Source organism: Scyliorhinus canicula, chromosome 7 (assembly GCF_902713615.1).
Source record: "Scyliorhinus canicula chromosome 7, sScyCan1.1, whole genome shotgun sequence".
Lineage (NCBI taxonomy): Eukaryota > Metazoa > Chordata > Chondrichthyes > Carcharhiniformes > Scyliorhinidae > Scyliorhinus > Scyliorhinus canicula.
In genome coordinates, this window is record NC_052152.1 from 180,631,498 (window position 1) to 180,655,691 (window position 24,194).

A 24,194-nucleotide genomic window follows, 5' to 3' on the forward strand; every position below is an offset into this window, starting at 1 on the left:
ATTTGGCCCCTTGTTCCACACTGTAACCAATCACTGTCGATGTACCATTTATCAATGTTCTCTGTTGATTATTCTTTTGTCTACTAGGTATGTACTATGTACTGTGTATGTTCCCTCGGCCGCAGAAAAATACTTTTCACTGTAGGGGGCAGCAGGGTAGCATGGTGGTTAGCATAAATGCTTCACAGCTCCAGGGTCCCAGGTTCGATTCCCGGCTGGGTCACTGTCTGTGTGGAGTCTGCACGTCCTCCCCCTGTGTGCGTGGGTTTCCTCCGGGTGCTCCGGTTTCCTCCCACAGTCCAAAGATGTGCGGGTTAGGTGGATTGGCCATGCTAAATTGCCCGTAGTGTCCTAATAAAAGTAAGGTTAAGGGGGGGTTGTTGGGTTACGGGTATAGGGTGGATACGTGGGTTTGAGTAGGGTGATCAAGGCTCGGCACAACATTGAGGGCCGAAGGGCCTGTTCTGTGCTGTACTGTTCTATGTTCTATGTACTTCGATACATGTGACAATAAATCAAATCAAATCAAATATGGCCCTGCTACCTTTCCCAATTGTATCCTCCAAATTGCCTTCTTTACCTCCTGTTCCCCTCCCGACCTCTCTAGTCTGGCCCTATCTTCCTCCTCTAACCTCGGATACTCCAATCCGTTCAGGAACTCTCGCATCCTCTGATCCCCCCCCCCCCCCCCCCCCCAGAGGCTCTGAATTTTACAAATTTTCATAAAACTCCTTAAACACCTTATTAATCTGGTCCGGGGCCACCACCAATTTCCCGTCCTATCTCGCACCTGGATAATTTCCCTCGCCGCCGCCACCCTCTGAAGTTGACTTACCATACACCTATTCCCCATACTCATAAATCCTTCCCCCTCACCTGCCTCCGGGCACTGCCTTCCCCGTGGACAACCGATCAAAACTTGCCTGAAGCTCCTGGCTTCTGTCCAAAAGTGTTGGATTTGCATCCCCCGCGAACCTCCTGTCCGCCTCCAACATCTCCTCTATCAGCCTTTGCCACTCTTCCCTCCTCATTATCTACCTTGGCCTTAACGATATCAACTCCTCCCTCATTACCACCTTCAGGGCCTCCCATACCCCACCTACGATACTTCCCCTGTATGGTTAAAGCCCACGTACCCCTCAATCACCCTCCCGATCTCACAAAAGCTTTGATTCCCCCAGCAAACCCACGTCCATTCTCTATCTCGGTCTATGCGCTACCCCCTTCTCCAGCACCATATCCACCCAATGTGGCGCGTGATCCGAAATTGTATTGCCGAATACTCCGATCCCCTAACCACAGCCAACAGTCCCTTTCCTACTACAATAAACCTTGTGAACTGAGGAGAAAAACGGATGCTCCTGCTCCCTTGGGTGCAAGAACTTCCATGGGGTCACCCCTCTCATTTCCCTCATTTCCACAATATCTCCATGAATCTCTATACCTGTGCAATCTCATTTAGTCTGCTGTTTTTGGGCACACTTTCTGTTTTTGCAAGTGTTGCCTCTGCAATTCTACTTCTCTTCACTCCACTTAGAGTTGTGGAACCTTCACCCTTCCTTCAAAGGCCTTAAAATGTTTTCTTCAGGCACCACCCTTATTCCTTCTAGGGACAAAGGCACAGCAGATCACCAGGTTCCTCAAGAGTACTTTATTCAGCCCCTCAGGAGTAGATCGTGCAGCCCCTCGGCAGTAGATAGTTCAGCCCCTCGGGCATAGATTGTCCTGCCTCTCAGCAGTAGATCATCCAGCCCCTCGGGAGTAGATCGTCCAGCCCCTCGGGAATAGATTGTCCAGCCCCTCGGGAGTAGATCGTCCAGCCCCTCAGGAGTAGATTGTCCAGCCCCTCGGGAGTAGATCGTCCAGCCCCTCGGGAGTAGATCATCCAGCCCCTCGGGAGTAGGTTGTCCAGCCCCTAGGGAGTAGATCGTCCAGCCCCTCGGGAGTAGATCATCCAGCCCCTCGGGAGTAGGTTGTCCAGCCCCTCGGGAGTAGGTTGTCCAGCCCCTCGGGAGTAGATCGTCCAGCCCCTCGGGAGTAGGTTGTCCAGCCCCTCGGGAGTAGGTTGTCCAGCCCCTCGGGAGTAGATTGTCCAGCCCCTCAGGAGTAGATCGTCCAGCCCCTCGGGAGTAGGTTGTCCAGCCCCTCGGGAGTAGGTTGTCCAGCCCCTCGGGAGTAGGTCAGCCAAGCCTTGGGACTCGATCATTCAGTCCTTCGGAAGTAGGTCGCCCAGTCCCTTTTAAGTAGATAATTCAACTCTTGAAGTTTGTTCTGTCATTCAATTAAACCATGGCTGATCTTGATATTTTAACTAAATCTATTTTTGTAACTGTTGCTTTGCTTTGATTTTGTAACTGTTAATGGCATTTGTTGCAGAAAAATGCAGCAATCCATGTTATGAAATTTTCAATTGACTTAATTGAAAACCTTTTTGGGAGAGTTTGGGTGAAGTACTTCCTGACCTCACTTGCTCCATAAAGTGATGGGTGCCTGAAGTGTATTGTGGCCATGAGATCAAGACCATTAAATACATTGCATTAACTTTCCCACTAAAATCTGTTACAGGAGGGGCTGGACAACCTACTCCCGAGGGGCTGGACAACCTACTCCCGAGGGGCTGGATGATCTACTCCCGAGGGGCTGGATGATCTACTCCCGAGGGGCTGGACGATCTACTCCCTAGGGGCTGGACAACCTAATTTCCCTATTTGGTACCTCAGGAGACAATTGAAGGAATAGTCAAATAAGACATCACATTGTAAGCTTTTCCCATTGTATGAAAGTAGTCATACTCCTGAAGAGCAAAGTGCTAATTTTACATTTACGTGCTTTATGTTTTCGTGATATTTTCGAGATGAAATAGTTTCTCAGTCTGCACGTCCTCCCCGTGTGTGCGTGGGTTTCCTCCGGGTGCTCCGGTTTCCTCCCACAGTCCAAAGATGTGCGGGTTAGGTGGATTGGCCATGCTAAATTTCCCGTAGTGTCCTAATAAAAGTAAGGTTAAGGGGGGGGGGGGGGGGGTTGTTGGGTTACGGGTATAGGGTGGATACGTGGGTTTGAGTAGGGTGATCATGGCTCGGCACAACATCGAGGGCCGAAGGGCCTGTTCTGTGCTGTACTGTTCTAATCTAACCTGTGCATGGTAGCACAGTTGTTAACACTGTTGCTTCAAAGCGCTAGTGTCCCAGTTTCGATTCCCGGCTTGGGTCACTGTCTATGCGGAGTTTGCACGTTCTCCCTGTGTCTGCATGGGTTTCCTCTGGGTGCTCCGGTTTCCTCCCACAAGTCCCGAAAGTCGTGCTGTTAGGTAATTTGGACATTCTGTATTCTCCCTCAGTGTACCCAAACTGATGCAACTAAGAGCCTTTCACAGTAACTTAATTGCAGTGTTAATGTAAGTCGACTTGTGACGGTAGAGATTATTATTATTAATAATTCCTTTAATTATTTTAAACGCCTCCTTTAGATCTCTTGTGATCTTCTATATGAAATAAAGTAAATGCCTTTATCGCTAAGCACCATACTGGCAAATTCACCCATTCTCTCTCCATGTCTTGTTAAGTACTTGTCTCTGTTAAATCCTTTAGATATTCCTGTTGTATTTTTCAATAGGCCAGAAATATGACTTGGATCTGCCTTAGTTGTAAAAATGTAATTGGTTCACTAACATCTTTCAGTAAAGTGACCGACCTGGTCTGGCCCACATGTAACTCCAATTACTTGGTTCATTCTTAGATCCTCTGGACAACTAGTGATGGGCAATAAACACAGCTTTACAAGTACCCCACAAATCACAAAATAAATGTTAAAACAATTGATTGATTTGTTGTGGATGATTTGTTGTCGACTGACCAGTGCATCCATTTGTTGTGGATGCACTGGTCAGTCTAGCCTGAACTTTCAGTCTAAAAGGAGCATGACATGGTTGTCCAATTTCACAAGAGTGCTGCAGACAAGAGTCCAGGGAGTCACCCATGGAACCATCTCCCTCTTACTCCTCTATCACCACTTGCTCCTATCCCAGTTCCTTCATTGAACTGCTCCCACTTTCATTGATCCAAAACAGTAATGCTGGAATGACTTACAGGTCAGGAAACAAACTGAGAGAGAAACAGAGTTAATAGGTCAGGACTCCAACATCAGGATCAAATGTGGACTCCCGACGAATCACTGTGTGGGGGACAGTCATCCAACAGTGATTTTTCCTGAATTGGTCAATTAGTTGCCAGAGGGTGTGCTGGCTTTGCATTTGGGGTGCTGTGCTCTCAAAGCTGGAGGTTCAGTAGCAGGCTCCAAAATTCGGAAGCTGCAAGCCTGTCATTTCATGCAAGAGTGAGAGAGGGTGGTAGTGCCTTCTCAGAAGCTTTTAAATGAAAAATGGGCACAGCTATGGGACCACTGAACACCCCCCCCCCCCCCCCCCCTCCCAAATAAGGCTGCCCTTGGCCAATTAGGTGGGGGAGGCTCAAAGCCTGCCTGGAATCCTGTCCCCACCAGCTGCCCAACACATCGGCTGGCAAGAAGCCACCAGGCAGATTATTTTTTGCCAATATCATTGAACATTTCAGCTCGCCTCTGATAATTAAACTTTAATTTACCTCAATTGGCTACCTATCACTTATTGGTGAGCTGCCCTTCCATCCCCAATTCCACCTCCAGGAAAATCCCTACAGTGAAGAGGGAAGTCATTTGGCCCATCAGGTCTGCACCGACCCTTCAAAAAGGCACTCTACACAATTCCACCCACCTATCCCCATAATCCCATTGGGTAACCTGCACATCCCTGGACACTAAGGGGCAATCTATCATGGCTAATCCACCTAATCCGCACATCTTTGGACGGTGGGAGGAAACTGGACAACCAGGAGGAAACCCATGCAGATACGGGGAGAATGTGCAAACTCCACATCGACATTGAATGTAATTGAATCCAGGTCCCTGGCGCTGTGAAAGAGCAGTGCAAACCACTGTCCCACCGTGCCTCCCCAAACATAATCTACCTGTCCACTTTGTACTTGCCCTCAAGAGCAGTGAAATTTCTACCCAATATTTCAGGTCAATTACCTTTTACCAGCTCTACATACAGGCGCTTAAGAAAATCTCTAACTTCCAATGAAAAGTCATCAACATGAAATAAATCTGTTTTCGCTCTATCCACAGATGCAGACTGACAACCTAAAGCGTGGCAGCATTCGCTGCTTATTTAATTTCCAGTTTCTAAAAGCTGCAGTGTATCCAACTGTTGTCCCTCATTAATACCTTGGCTTCTTTTGATTTTAAGGTCCCCTGACAGACTCCATGGCTGAAGCTGAATCAATTTGCTGCTGAGGACCCTCTGCTGCTGAGGAAAGTGCTGATTGCACGTTATTATTTTAAACAATATGCATCTGGTATACTGAAATTAAAGCATTTAGTTTTGAGGCTGCAACGGTCTCCATTTATGTTGTGCTCCCGGTAGTGTTGCCAGCACACATTCATAAAGTAGAGGGTTTGTACACAATTGTCTTGGTTTTCAACTTCAGATGTAAGTCTCATTACTAAACTTAAAATGCACCTGAAATACCACAGCATACAAGACTGCGGGCCAAGTGCTGGAAAACGGGATTGGGGCAGCAGGGTGGTGCAGTGGTTAGAACTGGGGCAGCAGGGTGGTGCAGTGGTTAGAACTGGGACTGCAGGGCGGCACATGGCACAAGGTTAGCATTGCTGCCTACGGCGCTGAGGACCCGGGTTCGAATCCCAGCCCTGGGTCACTGTCCGTGTGGAGTTTGCACATTCTCCCTGTGCCTGCGTGGGTTTCACCCCCACAACCCAAAGATGTGCAGATTAGGTGAATTGGCCACGCTAAATTGCCCCTTAATTGTAAAAATAATAATTGGGTATTCTAAATTTTAAAAAAATAAAATGGGATTAGAATGGATAGGTGCTCGATGGCTGGCACAGACACGATGGGCTGAAGGACAAACTCCACCTATCGCAATCTCTTTGGCTGCTCCACGCCACCCCGCTACAGTAAAAATTCAATTTCATTTCCAAAACAGTTAGCTCCTTTCTCTCTGCCCAGATGCTGTATTTGTTGCTGCACTGTGTACTTCTTCGCATCCACTGTAACTATCCACTATTCTTTTTGTCTACTGTGAGGTGAACGTACTGTGAACATTCCTTGGCCGCAGAAACATGCTTCCTTAGATGTGACAATAAATCAATCAGTCAGACCCGCTGAGATTGCCCAGTATTTTCTGTTTTGGGGCCGAAGGGCCTCTTGCTGTGTTGCGTGACTGTAAGAACTGCTGAAGACTGGCTGAACTTTCTGAGCGATCTCGGCGGGAGCGGAAGAAAGGAAGCGATTGGGGGAGCTGCAGCCAATGGCGGAGGGAGGAGGGGCGACTCGGCGGCGCTCGGGCTCGGCTCGGGCGGAACTGCAGCCAATGGCAGAGGGAGGAGGGGCGTCTCGGCGGCGCTCGGGCTCGGCTCGGGCGGAGCTGCAGCCAATGGCGGAGGGAGGAGGGGCGACTCGGCGGCGCTCGGGCTCGGCTCGGGCGGAGCTGCAGCCAATGGCGGAGGGAGGAGGGGCGACTCGGCGGCGCTCGGGCTCGGCTCGGGCGGAGCTGCAGCCAATGGCAGAGGGAGGAGGGTCGACTCGGCGGCGCTCGGGCTCGGCTCGGCGGAACTGCAGCCAATGGCAGAGGGAGGAGGGGCGACTCGGCGGCGCTCGGGCTCGGCTCGGCGGAGCTGCAGCCAATGGCAGAGGGAGGAGGGGCGACTCGGCGGCGCTCGGGCTCGGCTCGGCGGAGCTGCAGCCAATGGCAGAGGGAGGAGGGGCGACTCGGCGGCGCTCGGGCTCGGCTCGGGGGCACTCGGGCTTGGCTCGGCTCGGGGGGCACTCGGGCTCGGCGGCGCTCGGCTGTGAGTCTCCGCTCCCTTGTCTGCCGCTCGTGCCTGTGATCGCTGGCCGCTCGGCGGTGCAACTCCTTCGTCCGTCCCTCTCAGCTCTGGGCTCGCTCTCTGTGTGGCAGCCACCATGATTCCCGACAGGGCACCTGTTGAAAAAGATGTCTATCACGCCGCCCCTGAAGTTGTGAACGGAGCTCATGTGCCGAATTTCCAGAAGTACAAGGAGCTGTACTTACAGTCCATCCAGAACCCGGAAGGTAGCTTGGGCGGCGCGCGATATTTAGCTTTCACGCAGACCTGCCTAACCTTTCCTTCCCTCTGCTACATTCTGTAGTGTTTGAAGACTGTTGAATGTCTCAATTCCAGAAGGCCTGTTCAGGGCCTTCCAAGCACCCCCCCCCCCCCTCCCCCCGCGAGGACCCTTTCTGAACTGACTGATGACTGTATTGGATTTGTTTCCGCGTTTTGAGTCCGTGCTTGTGACCCCTCGTTGCTTCCTACCTTCCAGCCCAAGCCGAGAGCAGCCAAGCAGCCGTATCTTGGCAGAATTAATATTTGCACCAGCCAAAATCAAAAAATGCACTCGTCCCTTTGATCAGAAGCTAACTACAGTATGAACGTAGACATTCGTCCACCCATTCTACCCCTCGTTTTAGCACGAACACTTGCCAGAGGACACCACTTCACTTGCCCCTATAAGTTTAAAACTCCTCTCTGACCCATTGCATTAAGTTTCCTTGCAACTGTTAGTTTCTTGTAGCTGGTATATTTCATGCATATATTTTAAGAGATTTCTTTTTTGTGTGCGTGCAGAGTTCTGGGGGAGAATTGCCAAAGAATACTACTGGAAGACCCCCCAAACGGGCAAATTCTTGGATTATAACTTTGATCTGAGCAAAGGAAAAATTTACACCAAATGGATGGAAGGTGCCACCACCAACATTTGCTACAATCTCTTGGACAGGAATGTTCACCAGAAAAAACTGGGGGATAAAATTGCATTTTACTGGTAAGTGGCAAGTTTGCACCAAATTGAGAAATCAAAATAGTGAAATCAAAGCATTTTGTGATCTTGATGTTAGAATTCTGTTGAGCTTTCAGTCTTTAGACTCGATAAGGAGTCTTACAACACCAGGTTAAAGTCCAACAGGTTTGTTTCGAATCACTAGCTTTTGGAACACTGCTCCTTCCTCAGGTGAAGCTCAGAAGGAGCAGTGCTCCGAAAGCTAGTGATTTGAAACAAACCTGTTGGACTTTAACCTGGTGTTGTAAGACTTCTTACTGTGCTCACCCCAGTCCAACACCGGCATCCCCACATCATTTATACTCGATGGTAATCTTAATTTTTGCTCTGGAGCTGTAGAAGCTTACAGTAATTGATAATTGAGTTCATTTTGTCTGTGGTGGCTCTTTGAGCAATTGTTCTATACCTTATTTTCCTCTCCATTAAATATTAGTTTCTTTTTTTTTAATAAATTTAGATTACCCAATTATTTTTTCCAATTAAGGGGCAATTTAGCATGGCCAATCCACCTACTCTGCACATTTTTGGGTTGTGGGGGCGAAACCCACGCAGACACGGGGAGAATGTGCAAACTCCACACAGACAGTGACCCAGAGCCGGGATCGAACCTGGGACCTCAGCGCCGTGAGGCGGTTATGCTAACCACTTGGCCACCGTGCTGCCCAAATATTAGTTTCTTGAGATGCAATGTTGTCAGCATCAGCAACTCCCTCCGACAAATCGTTCCATGTTCCAAGAGCTGTGTGCAAAAAACATTTCTCAAGCTCCTATTCACTCTTAGTGGCAATTTCAAATCTATTCCTTGTCACTGACTCACTAAACTAAAGATAATAGTTTTATTTCACTTGCCCGTACAAATTTGAATTGGCTCTTTGACCCATCACATCAGTTTCCTTATAACTGTAGTTTCTTGTAGCTGGTATATTTATGCTATGAATTACTAAACAAATCACCATTTTTATTTTAATCATTATACACAAACCCTAAAGATATTCAAATGAATAAAAAACAGTTCAACCAATTTATAAAAGATGAATTGATGAGCTTTATGATGCCTTTTTTTACAATGTGGTGCTGTTGAAGTCCTATGCTATTGCTTAGCTTTTTATTCTGGCACGCTGAGTTTGATACAGGATTGTCATTGCGATTTTTGATTGATGCTACAATCTGTGGTAGTCTGAATTAGCCTTTTTTCAATATATACTGACTTTTAAAGAAAAATGTTTATGCTGTATCCAGTTCAAAGTTAGTTGGTGCCGGCCAGGTATTGCTTATTAGAATCCTGTAGATTTTTGTGTATTCCTGGCCGTCAACATGGTAGCAACTCTAATTTTTCACGAGTGCAGTTATGTACTGAATAGGGCAGCACGGTAGCATTGTGGATAGTACAATTGCTTCACATCTCCAGGGCCCCAAGTTCGATTTCGACTTGGGTCACTGTCTGTGTGGAGTCTGCACATCCTCCCTGGGTATGCGAGGGTTTCCTCCGGGTACTCCGGTTTCCTCCCACAGTCCAAAGATGTGCAGGTTGGGTGGATTGGCCATGATAAATTACCCTTAGTGTCCAAATTTCTATGACTAACCTAGGACAAAAGTTCGGCACAACATTGTGGGCCGAAGGGCCTGTTCTGTGCTCTATTTCTCTATATCTATATCTAATACGGATTGCGGAATGCAAGCTCAGTATAAGTAAACATCTGAACTCCTTCCTCGGTTCTAAAAAAGAAAACCAACCTATGGACTATTTTAAAACGTGGGAAAGAAAGGAATTCACACCGCTTGTCTTTTGGGGAGAGAGGTAGAGGTGAGGAGACCTGCGGGACTGGGGAGCGGATACATAAAGCCCAAGGAGTGAGGCCTACATTTCTCGTCTTCAGTGGAGAGATGGTGAGGAGTGGACCTACGTGAGAAACACAGATTGTGAAGTGAATAAATTAAGCCTGAAGACCCAGGCCTACAGCATTTATCTTTTCAGGAGAATGGTGAAGACGTCCAAAAGAGTTGCGAACTTGGGAGGGGGTAAAAATGAAGTGATATCACATGAAAGTTGTAAGTTGTTTAGATGGTGCTTTTTGTTGCTTAGGGACCAAATCTAAACAATCAAGAGTTTATCAAACATCACAAAAATTAACTATTAATAGTAACAAATGAGTAGCTGGTGAATCTTGGCTTTTATTTTTAAGTAAGGTTTATTACCATTAGTACGCTGCACTAAGTATCAGTAAGGCTTATTGTATTAGGAAGGTTTATTAATAGTAAGATTTATTAAAATCGATTAGTATTATTAAAGATAATTACCAGTAGTAAGATTTATTAGCAGTAACAAGGTTATTAATTAATAAATAGAGATATGGCAGGGCAGCTCCAACCTCAGGACTGCACATCCTGTGCTATATGGGAACTCCATGACGTTTCCCATGACAATCATTTATGCAGGAAGTGTTGCCAGTTACAGCTGCAAATGAAAATTACGAGGGGCATGAACAGTCAGAAGCTTTTTCCCAGGATGGAAAAGTCAATTACTGGGGGACATATGTTTAAGGTGCAAGGGACAAAGTTTTGAGGGGATATGTGAGGGAAGTTTTTTTTATACAAGAGGGCAGTGGATGCTTGGAACTTTCTGCTGGAGGAAGTGGTAGAAGCAGGTACTATAGTGATGTTTAAGGGGTGTCTTGACAAATACATGAATAGGATGAGAATAGAGTGATACGGACCCCAGAAGTGTAGACGGTTTTAGGTTAGATGGACAGCGTGGTCAGCGCAGGCTTAGGGGACAGAAGGGCCTGTTCCTGTGCTGTACTTTACTTTGTTTGTTGTTCTTTGCTTCAGCTTCAGGTTTCAGAACTTGAAGAGCAGCTGACATAATTGCAGTGCATTTATGAGGTTGAGAGCATGACAGATGTCAGGCAGAAAATCCAATTGAAAACAGAGGAAAGGTGAAAAGGAAAATGAGCAGCAAAGAGGGAGTCTGAAAAGGGACTGGCCACCAACAAAGTCTTCTATAGGCATTCAAACAATAAAAAATGGTAAAAGGAAGAATAGGGACGATTAGAGATTAAAAAAAAGGGATTTACACATTGAAGAAGGGGGCATAACAGATATTAGATTAATACGTTGCATCTGTTTACAAAGGAATAAGGTGCTAACCAGGCCATGGTGAAAGAGGAGCGTGCTTTAAAATTAATGAGGAGGAGTGATTTAGATAAGCTCTCTGTACTTAAAAGATGATGAGGCACCAGGAAGGAACTCGAGGCATCCAAGGATACTGAGCGAGGTGAGAGTGGAAATTGTGGAGGCACTGGCCAAAATTTGACAATCTTCCTTGGACAATGTGGCGGTGCCAAAGGACTTTATACACCTTTGTTTTATTTATTTATTTTTTATTACTTTTTCTGTGTTACAAAGCCAGGGCTCAGAGTGTGGACAGGGGCAAACTCCCTGCCCGCTCCAAAAACCAACCCAAACCCAAAGTGAATCCAACTCACGGTCCCCACAAGAGAGACATACCAAATCTGAACCAAAAGGCAGAGCAGATACTACACTTGATCTTAGCCAAAAGGCCGAGAAGTGATTTTATACCCCTTTATAAAGCTAAGCGCATCAACTGCAGACTAGCCAGTTTAACATCTGTGGTGTTAAACTTCTAGAAACAGTAATTCGGGACAAACTCTACATTCACGTGAGCAAATCCGGATTAATTGAGGAAAGCCAGCATGACTTTCTTAAGGGACAATAATGTTTAATTAACTAACTTGCTATAGACATTTGAAGAGGTAACAGAGGGGGTTGATAAGGGCAATGCTTTAGATGTGTTATACATGGACTTCCAAAAGGCATTTGATACAGTACCACATGAGTTGTGTGAGAAAAGCTATAGCTCCTGAAACACAAGGAACACAGTGACATGGATAAGAATTTGGCTCAGTGACAAGAAACAGAGAGTAGTGTTTAGTAGAGGTTTTTCAGGCTGAAGGAAGGTTGTTAGTGGAGTTCTCCAGGGGCAAGTGTTGGGATCTTTGTCCTTCCTGATATGTATTGATGACCTACACCTTGGTGTAATGAGCACAATTTGCAGATGTTCTGAAACTTGGCAGCATTGTAAACTGAGGAGGGTAGTGGAGAACTTCAAAGGGATGTAGGCAAGTTGGTGGAATGGGCGGGCAAGTGGCAGATGAAGTTTAATGCAGAGAAATATGAAGTGATTCATTTTGTAGGAAGAACTTGGAGACATAAAATAAAATAAATGGCACAACTCTAAAGGAGTTGCAGGAGCAGAGGGGACTGGGTGTAAATCCTAGAAAATGGCCGGACAGGCTGCCAGAATTGTTAAGTAACTGGGGCAAGGGGGTTATGTTGAACTTGTGTCCAATACTATTTCAGCAGGACTATTGTGACCAGTTCTGGGAGCCACACTTTAGGATAGATGTGAAGGCATTGGGGAGAGTGCAGAAAAGATTCATGAAACTGGTTCTAGGAATTAGGAACTTAGGTTATCAGTAGTTTGGAGAAGTTGGGAATGTTTTCCTTTGTGAAAAGAAGGCTGAGAGGAGGATTGATAGAGGTATTCAGAATCCTGAGGGTAGATAGAGATAAACTTTTCCCACTCATGAAAGAATTGAGAATGAGAAGACACAGATGTAAAGTTGGCAAAAGAATCAAAAATAACATAAGGAAAAGCTTTTCATGCAGCGAGTGATTAGGGTCTGGAATGCACTGCCTGGGGGTGTGGTGGAGGCAGATTCAATTGAAGCATTCAGAAGGAAGAATGTGCAGCGTTACAGAGAGAGTGACACTAAACGAATAGCTCATTCGGAGAGCTGCTGCTGACATGATGTGCAAATGACCTCCTTAACAATTTGTGATTCTGTGATGATATGTTTTTCTATCTTGTTTGAAATATCATTTTAATTTTATTTTCCCAGTAGAAATTATATTTGCATCTTTTTGTGGGTTTCTGGCCCTGACCTAATTAATTATACATCCTGGGATTTGCGCTTTATTCCACGGCAGGGCAGGCCTGATGGTGTGTAGTCTGGTGTCCAATCTGGGCTCCATATTGAAACGGTGTCCAACATCAAGGATCCACTAATGAAGAAAGTAGGTGGACCCCTTGAGAAGGAGGAAAGATCTCCAGGAACATTGAGGCTGGAAGATGGACTCCCTCCAAGACACCAAATCTGGAAGGTCCACCTGCAGATCCTCGCGCCCCACTGCAATGGTGGTCCAGAAGTATCAGTAGCCGCCATTGAACTCTGGAGGAACCCCAGCCCCAGGCATTGTCAACGAGTCCCAAAATCTGCACACCATGTCCTTTAAACATGCATGTTTTCCTGTTGACACTGCAGAGAATCGGGCACAAATGTTTGGGCCTTCACCTGCATCCCATTAACCTCCAGAGGGTTTTCCGATCTGCCATGGTGGGCATCAATGGAAGATTCACGTAAAATTCAGATTTTTGGCCCTCCCACCGAATCTGTTTCACCCCCCAAACCTACCATTGAACCCACCGGTGGCGGCATTTGCTAATTGTGTGCATATCTTTTGATGGGAACGGTTTGCCTTGCTTCAACTCATTCCTAATGATGTAGGAGTGAAATGATTGAAGGGAGGCACAACCATAAAACAAGATGGCTGGATAGCCCGCTAGCACCAGAATCTCCCAGTCCTGCCAAACGTAAATATGTGGCATGTCCCACCATGGCTGCGCCACCAAATCCCCCAAGTCTGCATGAATTTGTTCTTTTTACAACCATCCACTTTTTGAGACCTCTGTTCTCATTTCAGAACTTCACACTTTGATATGAGTGATTCTCCGGTTCAGTTGGAGGCTTTAATTCTGATTGGGAGAATAAAAGGTCCAAATTGATTGATTGAACGTAGTTCAAGAACATTTACTGCTGGTACTGTGGCTGGGACTTTATGGCCCTGCCGTGGCCAGTTTCCCCCATGGGTGGATGGGCCAAGCCATTCAAATGTCTGTTGACTGGGAAGGACTACACGATCCAGCTGGTGGGAGGGGTGAAAAATCCTACCTCGTGTCACAAAAGCGGCAACCTCGGGACTGGATCCAGGCAGCACTTTGGATCTTGCTGGTTTCTGCGGCGGGCAGCAAATCAAAACCACATTCTTATTTTCTTAGCATCGACATGTACCCTGTCTTTGGCAGCCAGGTGAGAATGGAATGACTGAATTAGCCTGTACAGGTCAAAAACCTGAGCTAAAATCTCACCGATTGCCACAGCAGTCAGCTGGATTTGAGGTCCTTTACCAATATAAAGGAAGCCGTACCAAGTATCCAAACCATGTTGTAGCCATCCTAAAAGTGGTCTGCTTTTAGCCTTTGTTGTAAAAAGTGAAAATGTGCTATTTTCTGTACCCTTAACTTGAATAGGGAAGTGAAATGTAATTGGAGCAAATGTAAGCCAGGAGAAGAAACCAGAATTGATTGGAATGAAACTAAGGCGATTGGAACAAAGTTGGAACTGATCAAATTGTTAAAACCTATAAAGAATCGAGAAGCAACCCAGAGTAACCAGTAATTTGTAGTTGCCAGATAGCGGTTCGCCTTGACTTAAAAACAGCAAATACTGGAAAAGCATAGCAGGCCAGGCAACACCTGTAAAGTAGGAAACATAGGGTTAATATTTCAGGCAAATTACCTTTCTTAAGAGCTGGAAGATATCACGTGGACAGCCCATAAGGAGCTATAGAACCAGGGAATTCTGTAATTTAATCACCCCTACTCTCCATGCAGTTACAGGCCACTCCTTTTTTTTCTCCTCATGACTCCTCATCCTAACCTTTTCTACTTCAAATTTCCAGCACCATCTGTGTTTTGCTTTCCAATTTACAGTCATTAGTGTTGCTGTTGTTTGGCAAGGAAGTATCTGCGATGCATCACTGTTTCATTTTTGTTTTTAGATAATAAAGTTGGTAAAACTAATCTACTGCCATTGGTGTTTGCCAAACACCAGCACCACATACTCTTAAATCTGTTGTCTATCACTTGACCTGTGAAGGACTGACACAGTTTGTTCCATGCTATCGAAACCCACCTACCGGATGACTATTGAACACTAGGTCTTATCTCTTTATCTGTTTTACACCCTTCCATTCATCTTTATGGGTACAAACCGTTGGTAGAATTGATCATAATTAACCAGACATGCATTAAGCAACCAGATCTGTAAAGACTTTTGTGTGGATCAGAAATGTTATCACATCTGAGATTGAAGCATATGGGTGAGTGTTGTTTGTCAAGGCGCATAATACTGTATGCATTAACTATATAAGGTTGTTAACGGTGTCAACTTGGCTTCTCGGTATCACCTGAGGCAGGTGCTTGGTCATGGGGCAATATAAGCAAACATTAATACAAGCAAACATTAAACCTTGGGGAGGAGGGGGTAGTGATTGTGGGGTTGTGAATGTGTCCCCTGTGGCTGAAGAAAATTCATGTTAAAATTTCTGCTTCTCATTTCTATTTGTGATTTTACAGATAATCACATTCTTACATTAGCAAGAATAGCTGCTTTTTAATAAAACAGTAATCAATATTACTATAATTCTTCTGGTCTGCTTACTGTTCTCCTAACTCTGTGTGTATATATATTATAGAGCTTTGTTTGATACTTTAGTGAAGAGGTACTGTGTATTTACCAGAGACTTAAATAAAAGTGATAGTGAGGTCTGGCTTTGTTTTGAATGGTTGATTTTCTGGTACATCTTTCCACAATGTCCAGTCGTCTGCAATTTGTTAATACTGACATTTGTAGACAGTGAAAGATCTATGAGCAAAAGCAATTAAGCTGATGTTGTGCAGGGTATTCAAAATTTTCTTTTCTAAAGTAAATTCAATTAGGTCGAAGTAAAAGCATCCTGATTGATGACTGGTCGAGTGAAGGGTACTTACAGGGATTAAGTTTAAAGTGTGGTTGTACATTTCATACCCTTTACATATTGGGTCAAATTACATGCTTGAAAAATTGATGGATTTTGTTTAACTTGTTGGTGACGTCCACATCCCACCAACTAGGTCAGCATTTGTTGCCAAATGCTTCTTGCCCTTGAGAAGGTGGTGGCGAGTCGCCGCCTTGGATTGCTGCAGTTCATGTGATATAGGTATACACACTCACACATACGAGGGAGTTCCAGGATTATGACCCAGGGACAGTGAAGGAATGGTGACATTTCTAAGTCAGATGGTGCATAACCTTTGGAGGTGATGTTGTTTCCATACGCCTACTGTACTTGTCCTTCTGGGAATGGGGGGGTCATGGTTTTAGAAGGTGCTGACAAAGAACCTTGGAAAGTTGCTGCAGTACTTCTTGCAGGTGATACACATTGAAGCCATAGTTTGCTGATGGTGGAAGGTGCCCAGTCAAGTGGTCTGCTTTGTCCTGGATGGTGTCAAGCATTTAAGTGTTATTGTAGCTCTCATCCAAGCAAATGGAGAGTGTTTTATCACATTTTTGATGTGTGTCTTGTAGATGGAGAATCAGGATGCAGTTAGTTGCCGCAGAGTATCCAGCCTCTGACAAGTATTTGTGGCCACATTCTTAATTTGCCTGGTCCAATTAAGCTCTGGTCATTGGTGACTCTCTGGATCTTGATGGAGAAGTGATCAGAGATGATAATGTCATGGGTAGATGGTTAAATTCTCTTTTGTTGGAGGTGGTCATTGCCAGCCACTTGTGTGAATGTTACTTGCTACTGATCATCCCATGCCTGAATGCTGTCGAAGTCCTGGCTGGATGGGGGCACAGACTGCTTCGTTATCTGAGAAACAGCAAATGGAACTGAACACAGTACGATCGTCAACAAACTTCCCACTTCTGACTTTATAATGGAGGACAAACTATTGACAAAGCAATGCAAGATAGTTGGACAGAGGACATTGCCCTATGAACAGCTGCAGTGATGTCCTGGAACTGAGACAATTACGCACGCAGGACCGCAACCGTCTTTTTTTTGCACTCGTCATGACTCCAGCCAGTGAAGAATTGTTCCCTGATTCCTTTGTATTTTACTAGGGCTCCTTGATGCCATACTTGGTCAAGTGCTTAGCACCTAGAGAGCTGAAAGCATGTTCACCAATTGTGAAATAGTTAAAATCAGGAAAGTGCAGGATATCCAAATTGGATGAGGGCAGAGTTCTTTGAAATTTGTGGAACTGGAGGAGGTTATAGAAGTATTGGGTAGAATTTTCCAGGTCTGGCCACAGCGGGTGTGATAGTGGCCACAGCGAGTGTGATAGTGGCCACAGCGGGTGTGATAGTGGCCACAGCGGGTGTGATAGTGGCCACAGCGTATGTGAGGGGGAAAGACAATGCGTCAGGAGCTTAAAAAGTAATTTTCTGCCGGTGTAAAATGTATCCAGTCTTTTGGGATGGCGGCCTCCAGGTAACATGGATCCTGGAACACACAGCAGTGGGTAGGGGGCGCATCTGTTATCAGATCTTCCAGTTGGTGTCTTCGAGGAAGGTACAGCTTCCAGCTTCAGTATTCCTGGAGATCCACCATCTTCCTTCAGGAGGTCCATCCTCTTCCTTCAATGGTGAGTTTGTGATGTCTGGATGCCTTTTAAAAATGATGTTCAGAGATGGCAGGGCGTGAGCCACCCAGCCTGTCCCACCATGCAAATTGTTGCAACCCCTGCCCCACCACACCATATGCGTATTTAATGAGACGGGGTCACGTGATATGGTGTGAATTTCCAGTAGTCTCTGTGGTGGGAAACACTCCCCATTCCCGCCCCTGCCACAGTAATAGTCCCGGAATGGAAATTAACCTATTGAAACAATTAGAATTGACATCTCAGCATTTTTCTTAATTTTTTAAGGCACAGTGATTAAGAATTACTGGAATTTTGCTGGTGATGGATTATTGCATTTATATTGATTGATATATTTATTAACACATGTACCTCTGTCTGATGGAAGGGTCTGGAAGAGGGCAAAGCCTGGGTGTGAGGGGTCTCTGACAATGCTGTCTGCCTTCTCAAGGCAGCGGGAGGTGTGTACAGAATCAAAGGGAGGATGGCAAGCTTGTGTGATACGTGGGCTGAGGTCACCACACTGGTAGTTTCTTGCGATCCTGGGCTGAGCAGTTGCTACCAAGCTGTTATGCAGCTGGACAGGATGCTCTCTATGGCACATCTGTAGACGTTTGTGAGAGTCGATGCAGATATGCCAAATTTCTTTAGCTTCCGTAGGAAGTAGAGACGTTGTTGGGCTTTCTTGACTGTCGCATCAATGTGAGTGGATCAGGACAGACTGTTGGTGATGGTGATCCCCAGGAATTTAAAGCTATCGACCATCTCTACTTCAGAGTCATTGATGTAGACGGGAGTGTGTGTCATGCTGCGCTTCCTGAAGTCGATGATCAATTCCTTGGTCTTTCCAACATTTAGAGAGAGGTTGTTTTCGGTACACCATGCAACCAAGTGATCTATCTCCCTTTTGTAGTCTGATTCGTCGTTGTTTGAGATACGACCCACCACAATCGTATCATTTGCAAACTTATAGATTGAATTGAAGTTGAATCTCGCCACACAGTCGTGTGTGTGTATAGGGAGTACAATAGAAGACTGAGCAGACATCCTTGTGGGCCCTGGTGTCGAGGACTATTGTGGAGGAGGTGTTGTTACCTATCCTGACAGATTGCTGTCTGTTGGTGAGGAAGTCAAGGATCCAGCTGCACAGGGTCAACCTTGGACAAATTCAAGGTTGCATAGTTTGGTTATTAGTTTTGTTGGGATAATGGTGTTGAAGTCTATGAACAGCAGTCTGATGTAGGTGTCCTTGTTGTCGAGATGTTCGAGAGTTGATTGTAGGGCCAGAGAGATAGCATCTGCTGTGGACCTGTTGCGGCGATAGACAAACTGCAATGGATTGAGACTGTCTCTGAGGCTGGCGTTGATCCATCTCATGACTAGCCCCTCGAAGCATTTCATGCTAACAGATGTCGGGGCCACCGATCGGTGGTTGTTGAGGCACGCTACCTTGTTCTTCTTTGGTATTGGTATTATGATGGTCTTCTTGAAGCAGGTAGAGACCACGGAGCGGAGAAGTGAGGTGTTGAAGATATCTGTGAATACACTCGCCAGCTGGTCAGCGCAGGCTCTGAGTGCTTGCCCAGGGACTCCGTTGGGGCCCGTCGCTTTCTGCGGGTTTACTTTCAAGAAGGCAGCTCTTGCCTCCAAAGGCTGTAATAGTGAGTATGGGTGAGTCCAAGGCTGTTGTGTCGGGTAGCACTGATGTACTGGCTGACTGTTCAAAGCGGGCATAGAACTTGTTTGCAAAGGAACCATCATCCTGATTCTTTTGACTCAGACATTTGATGTTAAAAGTGCCACTGAATGATTTTTCTACTTAGGCTATCTGAAGCACCTAATATTGTAGAGAGACCATGCCTATAAAGTTATTCCTGATGCTTGGATCTCTCCTAGACTAGTGCAGTTTGAATCCTGTCTACATCAATTGGCTGTGAAACAATAATTGTCTTTGGGAAGATCTATTTTCATCTCTTAAATTTCCGAATCCAACCTCTTGGGCTTCAACCAACCTATTTAACCAAGGCTCTCTTGAAATCTTCCCTCGATACTCCATATTAAATAAATACTGTTGAACTCAGCACCTTCATCTAATTTTGGCACAAACAACTTAGTACATAACTTAAGTGACAACTTGTTCAGTTTACAATATGTCATATTTATATTGCACCATTAATATGGCAGGGGCTCATCATTTATTGAAATGGATTTGTTAAAGGACTTGCTGACTCAATAAGTAGTTTATCATAGAACATAGAACAGTACAGCACAGAACAGGTCCTTCGGCCCTCGATGTTGTGCCGAGCAATGATCACCCTACTCAAGCCTAACGTATCCACCCTATACCCGTAACCCAACAACCCCCCCCTTAACCTTAGTTTTTAGGACACTAAGGGCAATTTAGCATGGCCAATCCACCTAACCCGCACATCGTTGGACTGTGGGAGGAAACCGGAGCACCCGGAGGAAACCCACGCACACACGGGGAGGACGTGCAGACTCCGCACAGACAGTCACCCAGCCGGGAATCGAACCTGGGACCCTGGAGCTGTGAAGCATTTATGCTAACCACCATGCTACCGAGCTGCCCCTATCAGTTAGCTTTCAACTATTGTTAACCTGAATAAATGAGCTGGTTTTAAATCTGACAGCACAATCAATTATCAAAGGTCAAAACAGTAAGTTTGACTAAATTTATTATCCCGCAAACACACGAGATGCAGAATGATCATGGCTGCCTGAATTGTTATGGTGACTTGCTTGCCATCGTTGGAAATTCATTGCCAACTGGTTTGCCTCGCGCTGGTATTGATCTCTTACTACTTCTGAACTGTAATCATTTAGTTTCACCAATTCCAGTCTTTCTGTACTCGGAAATGACTAGTACTGAGCCAGATCAGTGCTAACTGTGACCCAGTCTAAGGAATACCCCAGATCCACTCCTTATGCTTTTACTGTCACTTCCATCTGTATTTTATCTTCCTGTTATGTCCTTGTGTAAGATTGAGTTACGTTTGCTGAATTAATATTTGGTATTTTTCACTCCTTCTGTGCAGTTGCGCTCTCTCTCTCTCTTCGCTCTCTCCCCAAAAAGATAATTAATTGGGATAGATTTTGAGGTTACTGTCTTTGAACCACTTGGATTAGCAATAAACTCTCTTGTGTCCTGACTAAATCAATCTGCAGATCTAATCAAAGGACAGTGTTTGCTTAGGGAGGAATTAATTTTAATTCGTTACTTTCATTTTCTTAAGGAGGGTTTAATATTAATGCTCTGCTTTCATTTAACATTAATAGTTTGGCAAAGCAACAAGAGTCTAAAGTTTTTGAATAAATTTAATGATAATGGGACAGCCTGATGCCTGTGTATGCACATGTGTCATTCATAAGGGGAAGACCACTAAATTTTGAGAAATAGCAGTTCTATTTCAATTTCAACCTAATATATTGTCTGTTGTGCTGGTTCTGTTCTGAGTGGTGAACAAAAAGATGACCTGCACTTTTAACTTTCTATGGGGATTTGTTTCTTATAAATTTAGAGTACCCAATTATTATTTTTTCACAAAGGGCCGCATAGGTTAAGGTTAATGGGGGGGGGCTGTTGGGTTACTTACTGGTATAGGGTGGATACGTTGACTTGAGTAGGGTGATCATTGCTCGGCACAACGTCGAGGGCCGAAGGGCCTGTTCTGTGCTGTACTGTTCTATGTTCTATATGAGGCGCCCAGAATCATAACCGGTGAAGTAATTATTTTACTTAATATACTATGCGGCCCTTTGTGAATTGTGAATTTCTGAATGTGGCCCTTGCACGGAAAAGTTTGCCCATCCCTGTTCTACAGTGTGGATTCAGTGCAAGCAGTTTCTATTGGTGCATTATAAATTTGGTGCCAAAGATAAATCAAAAGTGGTACGATGTTTACAAAAACCACCCAATCTGAAATCCTGGGTCCAAGCCACAGCCAAACACAATTTGATGCTAGCTCCATTACAATTGAAGATAACTCAATACATTTTAAAACCAACAGATGCCATTAAATAGTACCAAGTGAAATTACTCCATGTATTTATACCAATTAAATTCGCTCCCGACAGTTCTACTTGTACTATAAAGATGAGAAGAGTCTGGCGTGAATCAGCAGCATGTTGTGGCATCCTCTTTAAAAAAAAAAAGAACAGCTAACAATTCACTTGATACTTACCCCATTAATTACCAGACACGTGTCCAGTTTAGGGGGTAAATGCAGCAAGATCACGTTGGCTGACAGCCAGTGTAAAAACCCCATAGAAAACAGCAGCATGGTGACACAGTGGTTAGCACCTCTGCCTCACGGCGCCAAGGACCCAGGTTCGATCCCGGCCCCGGGTTACTGTCTGTGTAGAGTTTGCAGATATGCCCAGTGTCTGAGTGGGTCTCACCCCCACAACCCAAAAAGACGTGCAGGGTAGGTGAATTGGCCACGCTAAATTGCCCCTTAATTGAAAAAAAAAATAATTGGGTACTCTAAATTTATAAGAAACAAATCCCCATAGAAAGTTAATTTTTTTTAAAAATGACTTGGTGGGCCGCATGCCCCGGAAACCTAAGACGGTCTACTGTTATGTCTGCAAATTATTTCCTGACCCTTCCCCTGATGAAGGAGCCGCGCTCCAAAAGCTAGTTGCTCCAAACAAACCTGTTGGACTTGTGCTGGTGTTGTTAAACTTCTACGTAGATAGTCCTACCAGGGATGAGGAAATGCTAGACCTAATCCGAGGAGATGAAGTCGACATGTGATCGAAGTGTCAATGGACGAGCATTTTGGGGATAGTAACCACAATTCTATAAGTTTTGAAGTCCATATTAGGAGGGATAAGGATAGTCCAGAAATCAATTTGGGGGAAGGCTGATTTGAATATCATTAGACAGGATCTGGCACACATAGACTGGGAGCAGCTAAGTGCAGGTAAATCTACATTCAGGAAGTGGGAGTCTTTTAAAATTGAAATAGTTCAAGTTTAGGGCCAATGTGTACCTTCAAGAGTGAAGGGCAAGGATGGTCAGTCCAGGGATGGTCGAGGGATACTGAGGGTTTGATAAAGAAGAAAAAGGGAAGCATCTGGTAGGTATAGAATACTATAAATGGGAGAGGCCCTTCAGGAACATAGAGTATATATAGGGAGGTGCTTAAAGAAATTAGGAAGGCAAAGAGGGGCCATGAAATATCATTGGCAGATAGGATCAAGAAAAATCCAAAGATTTTATAAGTATATTAAGAGCAAGAAAATGACCAAAGAAAGGGTGGGGACCCATTAGGGACCAAAGGAGCAATCTGTACAGCCAGAGGTCTAAAATGAATATTTTCATCTTCATTCACAAAGGAGAAAGACATGGCAGCTGGAGATTTCAGTTCTGACAGTGAAGTTCAAGAGCACGTTAAGATTAATAAGGATGAGAGCATAAAGGTGCACAAGTACCCAGGGCCTGATGAGATGTATCCCAGGTTGCGATAGGAGGAAAAGGAGGAGATTGCGGGGTCTCTGGCAGAGATATTTAAATCTTCGCTGCCCTCATGTGAAATCCAGATGACTGGAGGATAGCTAATGTACCTTTTATTTAAGAACGGCAGCAGGGATGAGTCGTGTAATTACAGACCAGATAGTCTAACTTCAGTAGAAGGAAAGACATTGAGGGATAGGATTAAGCAACATTTGGAAAGGCGGGGATTGGTCAGGATAGTCAATGCAGGGACGGTAGCACTGCTGCCTCATGGCGCCGAGGGTTTGATCCCGGCCTGGGTGGAGTTTGCACATTCTCCCTATGTCTACGTGGGTCTCACCCCCACAACCCAAAGATGTGCAGGGTAGGTGGATTGGCCATGCTAAATTACCCCTTAATTGAAAATTGTAAAGAAATGGATAGTCAATGCGGATTTGTTGGTGGGCGATCCTGTCTAACTAATTTTGATCTATTGATGAGGTTAGCGCAGTTGATGTAGTTTACCTGGACTTGAGTAAGTCCTCTGACAAGGTTGGTTCAAAGGCTGGTTCAAAGGCTTAGATCCCATGGGACCCAAGGTAAGTTGGCAAATTGGATCCAAAATTGGCTTGTTAAAGGAGGCAAAGGTGAAGGGTTGCTTTTGTGATTATAAGTCTGTGGCCAGCAGTGTGCCACAGGAGTCTGTGCTGGGTCCCTTGCTGATGTTATATAAATTATATACATTAACAGCTTAAATATAAATGTAGATGGTTTAATTACTAAATTTGCAGAGGACCAGGAAATTGGTGGTCATGTTAATAGTGAGGAGGATAGTCTTGGGCTACAGACTGATATTGATCAGCTGGTAAGTTGGGGTTGAACAATGGCATATGGAATTTAATCCTGATAAGTGTGTGTTGATGAACTTTGGAAGGTCTAATAAGGGTAGGATATACACAAATGAATGGTAGTTCCCAGAGAGTATTGAGGAATGAAGGAACCTTGGCATACAAGTACATACGTCCCTGAAGGTGGCAGCACAGATAGATAGGATGGTGAAGAAGGCAAACTGAATGATTGACTTCATTAGCCGGGGCATAGACTAGAGGAATAGGGTGGTCTTGATACAACTTTATAAAACATTGTAAGAAGTTTTACAACACCAGGTTAAAGTCCAACAGGTTTGTTTTTCAAATCACTAGCTTTCGGTGCACAGCTCCTTCCTCGGGTAAAACATTGGTTAGGCGTAGATGGAATATTGTTTG

At 45.0% G+C, this 24,194-nt stretch overlaps 1 protein-coding gene and 1 non-coding gene across 3 annotated transcripts in view; one reads left to right on the forward strand and one right to left on the reverse strand.

Moving 5' to 3' along the window:
• Positions 1–6,876: 6,876 nt before the first annotated feature.
• Positions 6,877–24,194, forward strand: part of acss2 (acyl-CoA synthetase short chain family member 2) — an 81,817-nt gene continuing 64,499 nt past the window's right edge. Inside the window, exons 1-2 of one of the 2 annotated variants that reach the window (XM_038803427.1) lie at positions 6,877–7,151; positions 7,708–7,903. In XM_038803427.1, the coding sequence (XP_038659355.1) occupies positions 7,022–7,151; positions 7,708–7,903 (326 nt within the window). In that variant the 5' untranslated portion in view covers positions 6,877–7,021. The remainder of the gene's footprint in view (positions 7,152–7,707; positions 7,904–24,194) is intronic. The other variant, XM_038803428.1, reaches the window with a different exon arrangement.
• LOC119969795 lies at positions 11,303–11,490 on the reverse strand. Its single transcript, XR_005461470.1, has one exon. It is a non-coding gene; the product is annotated as a U2 spliceosomal RNA (small nuclear RNA).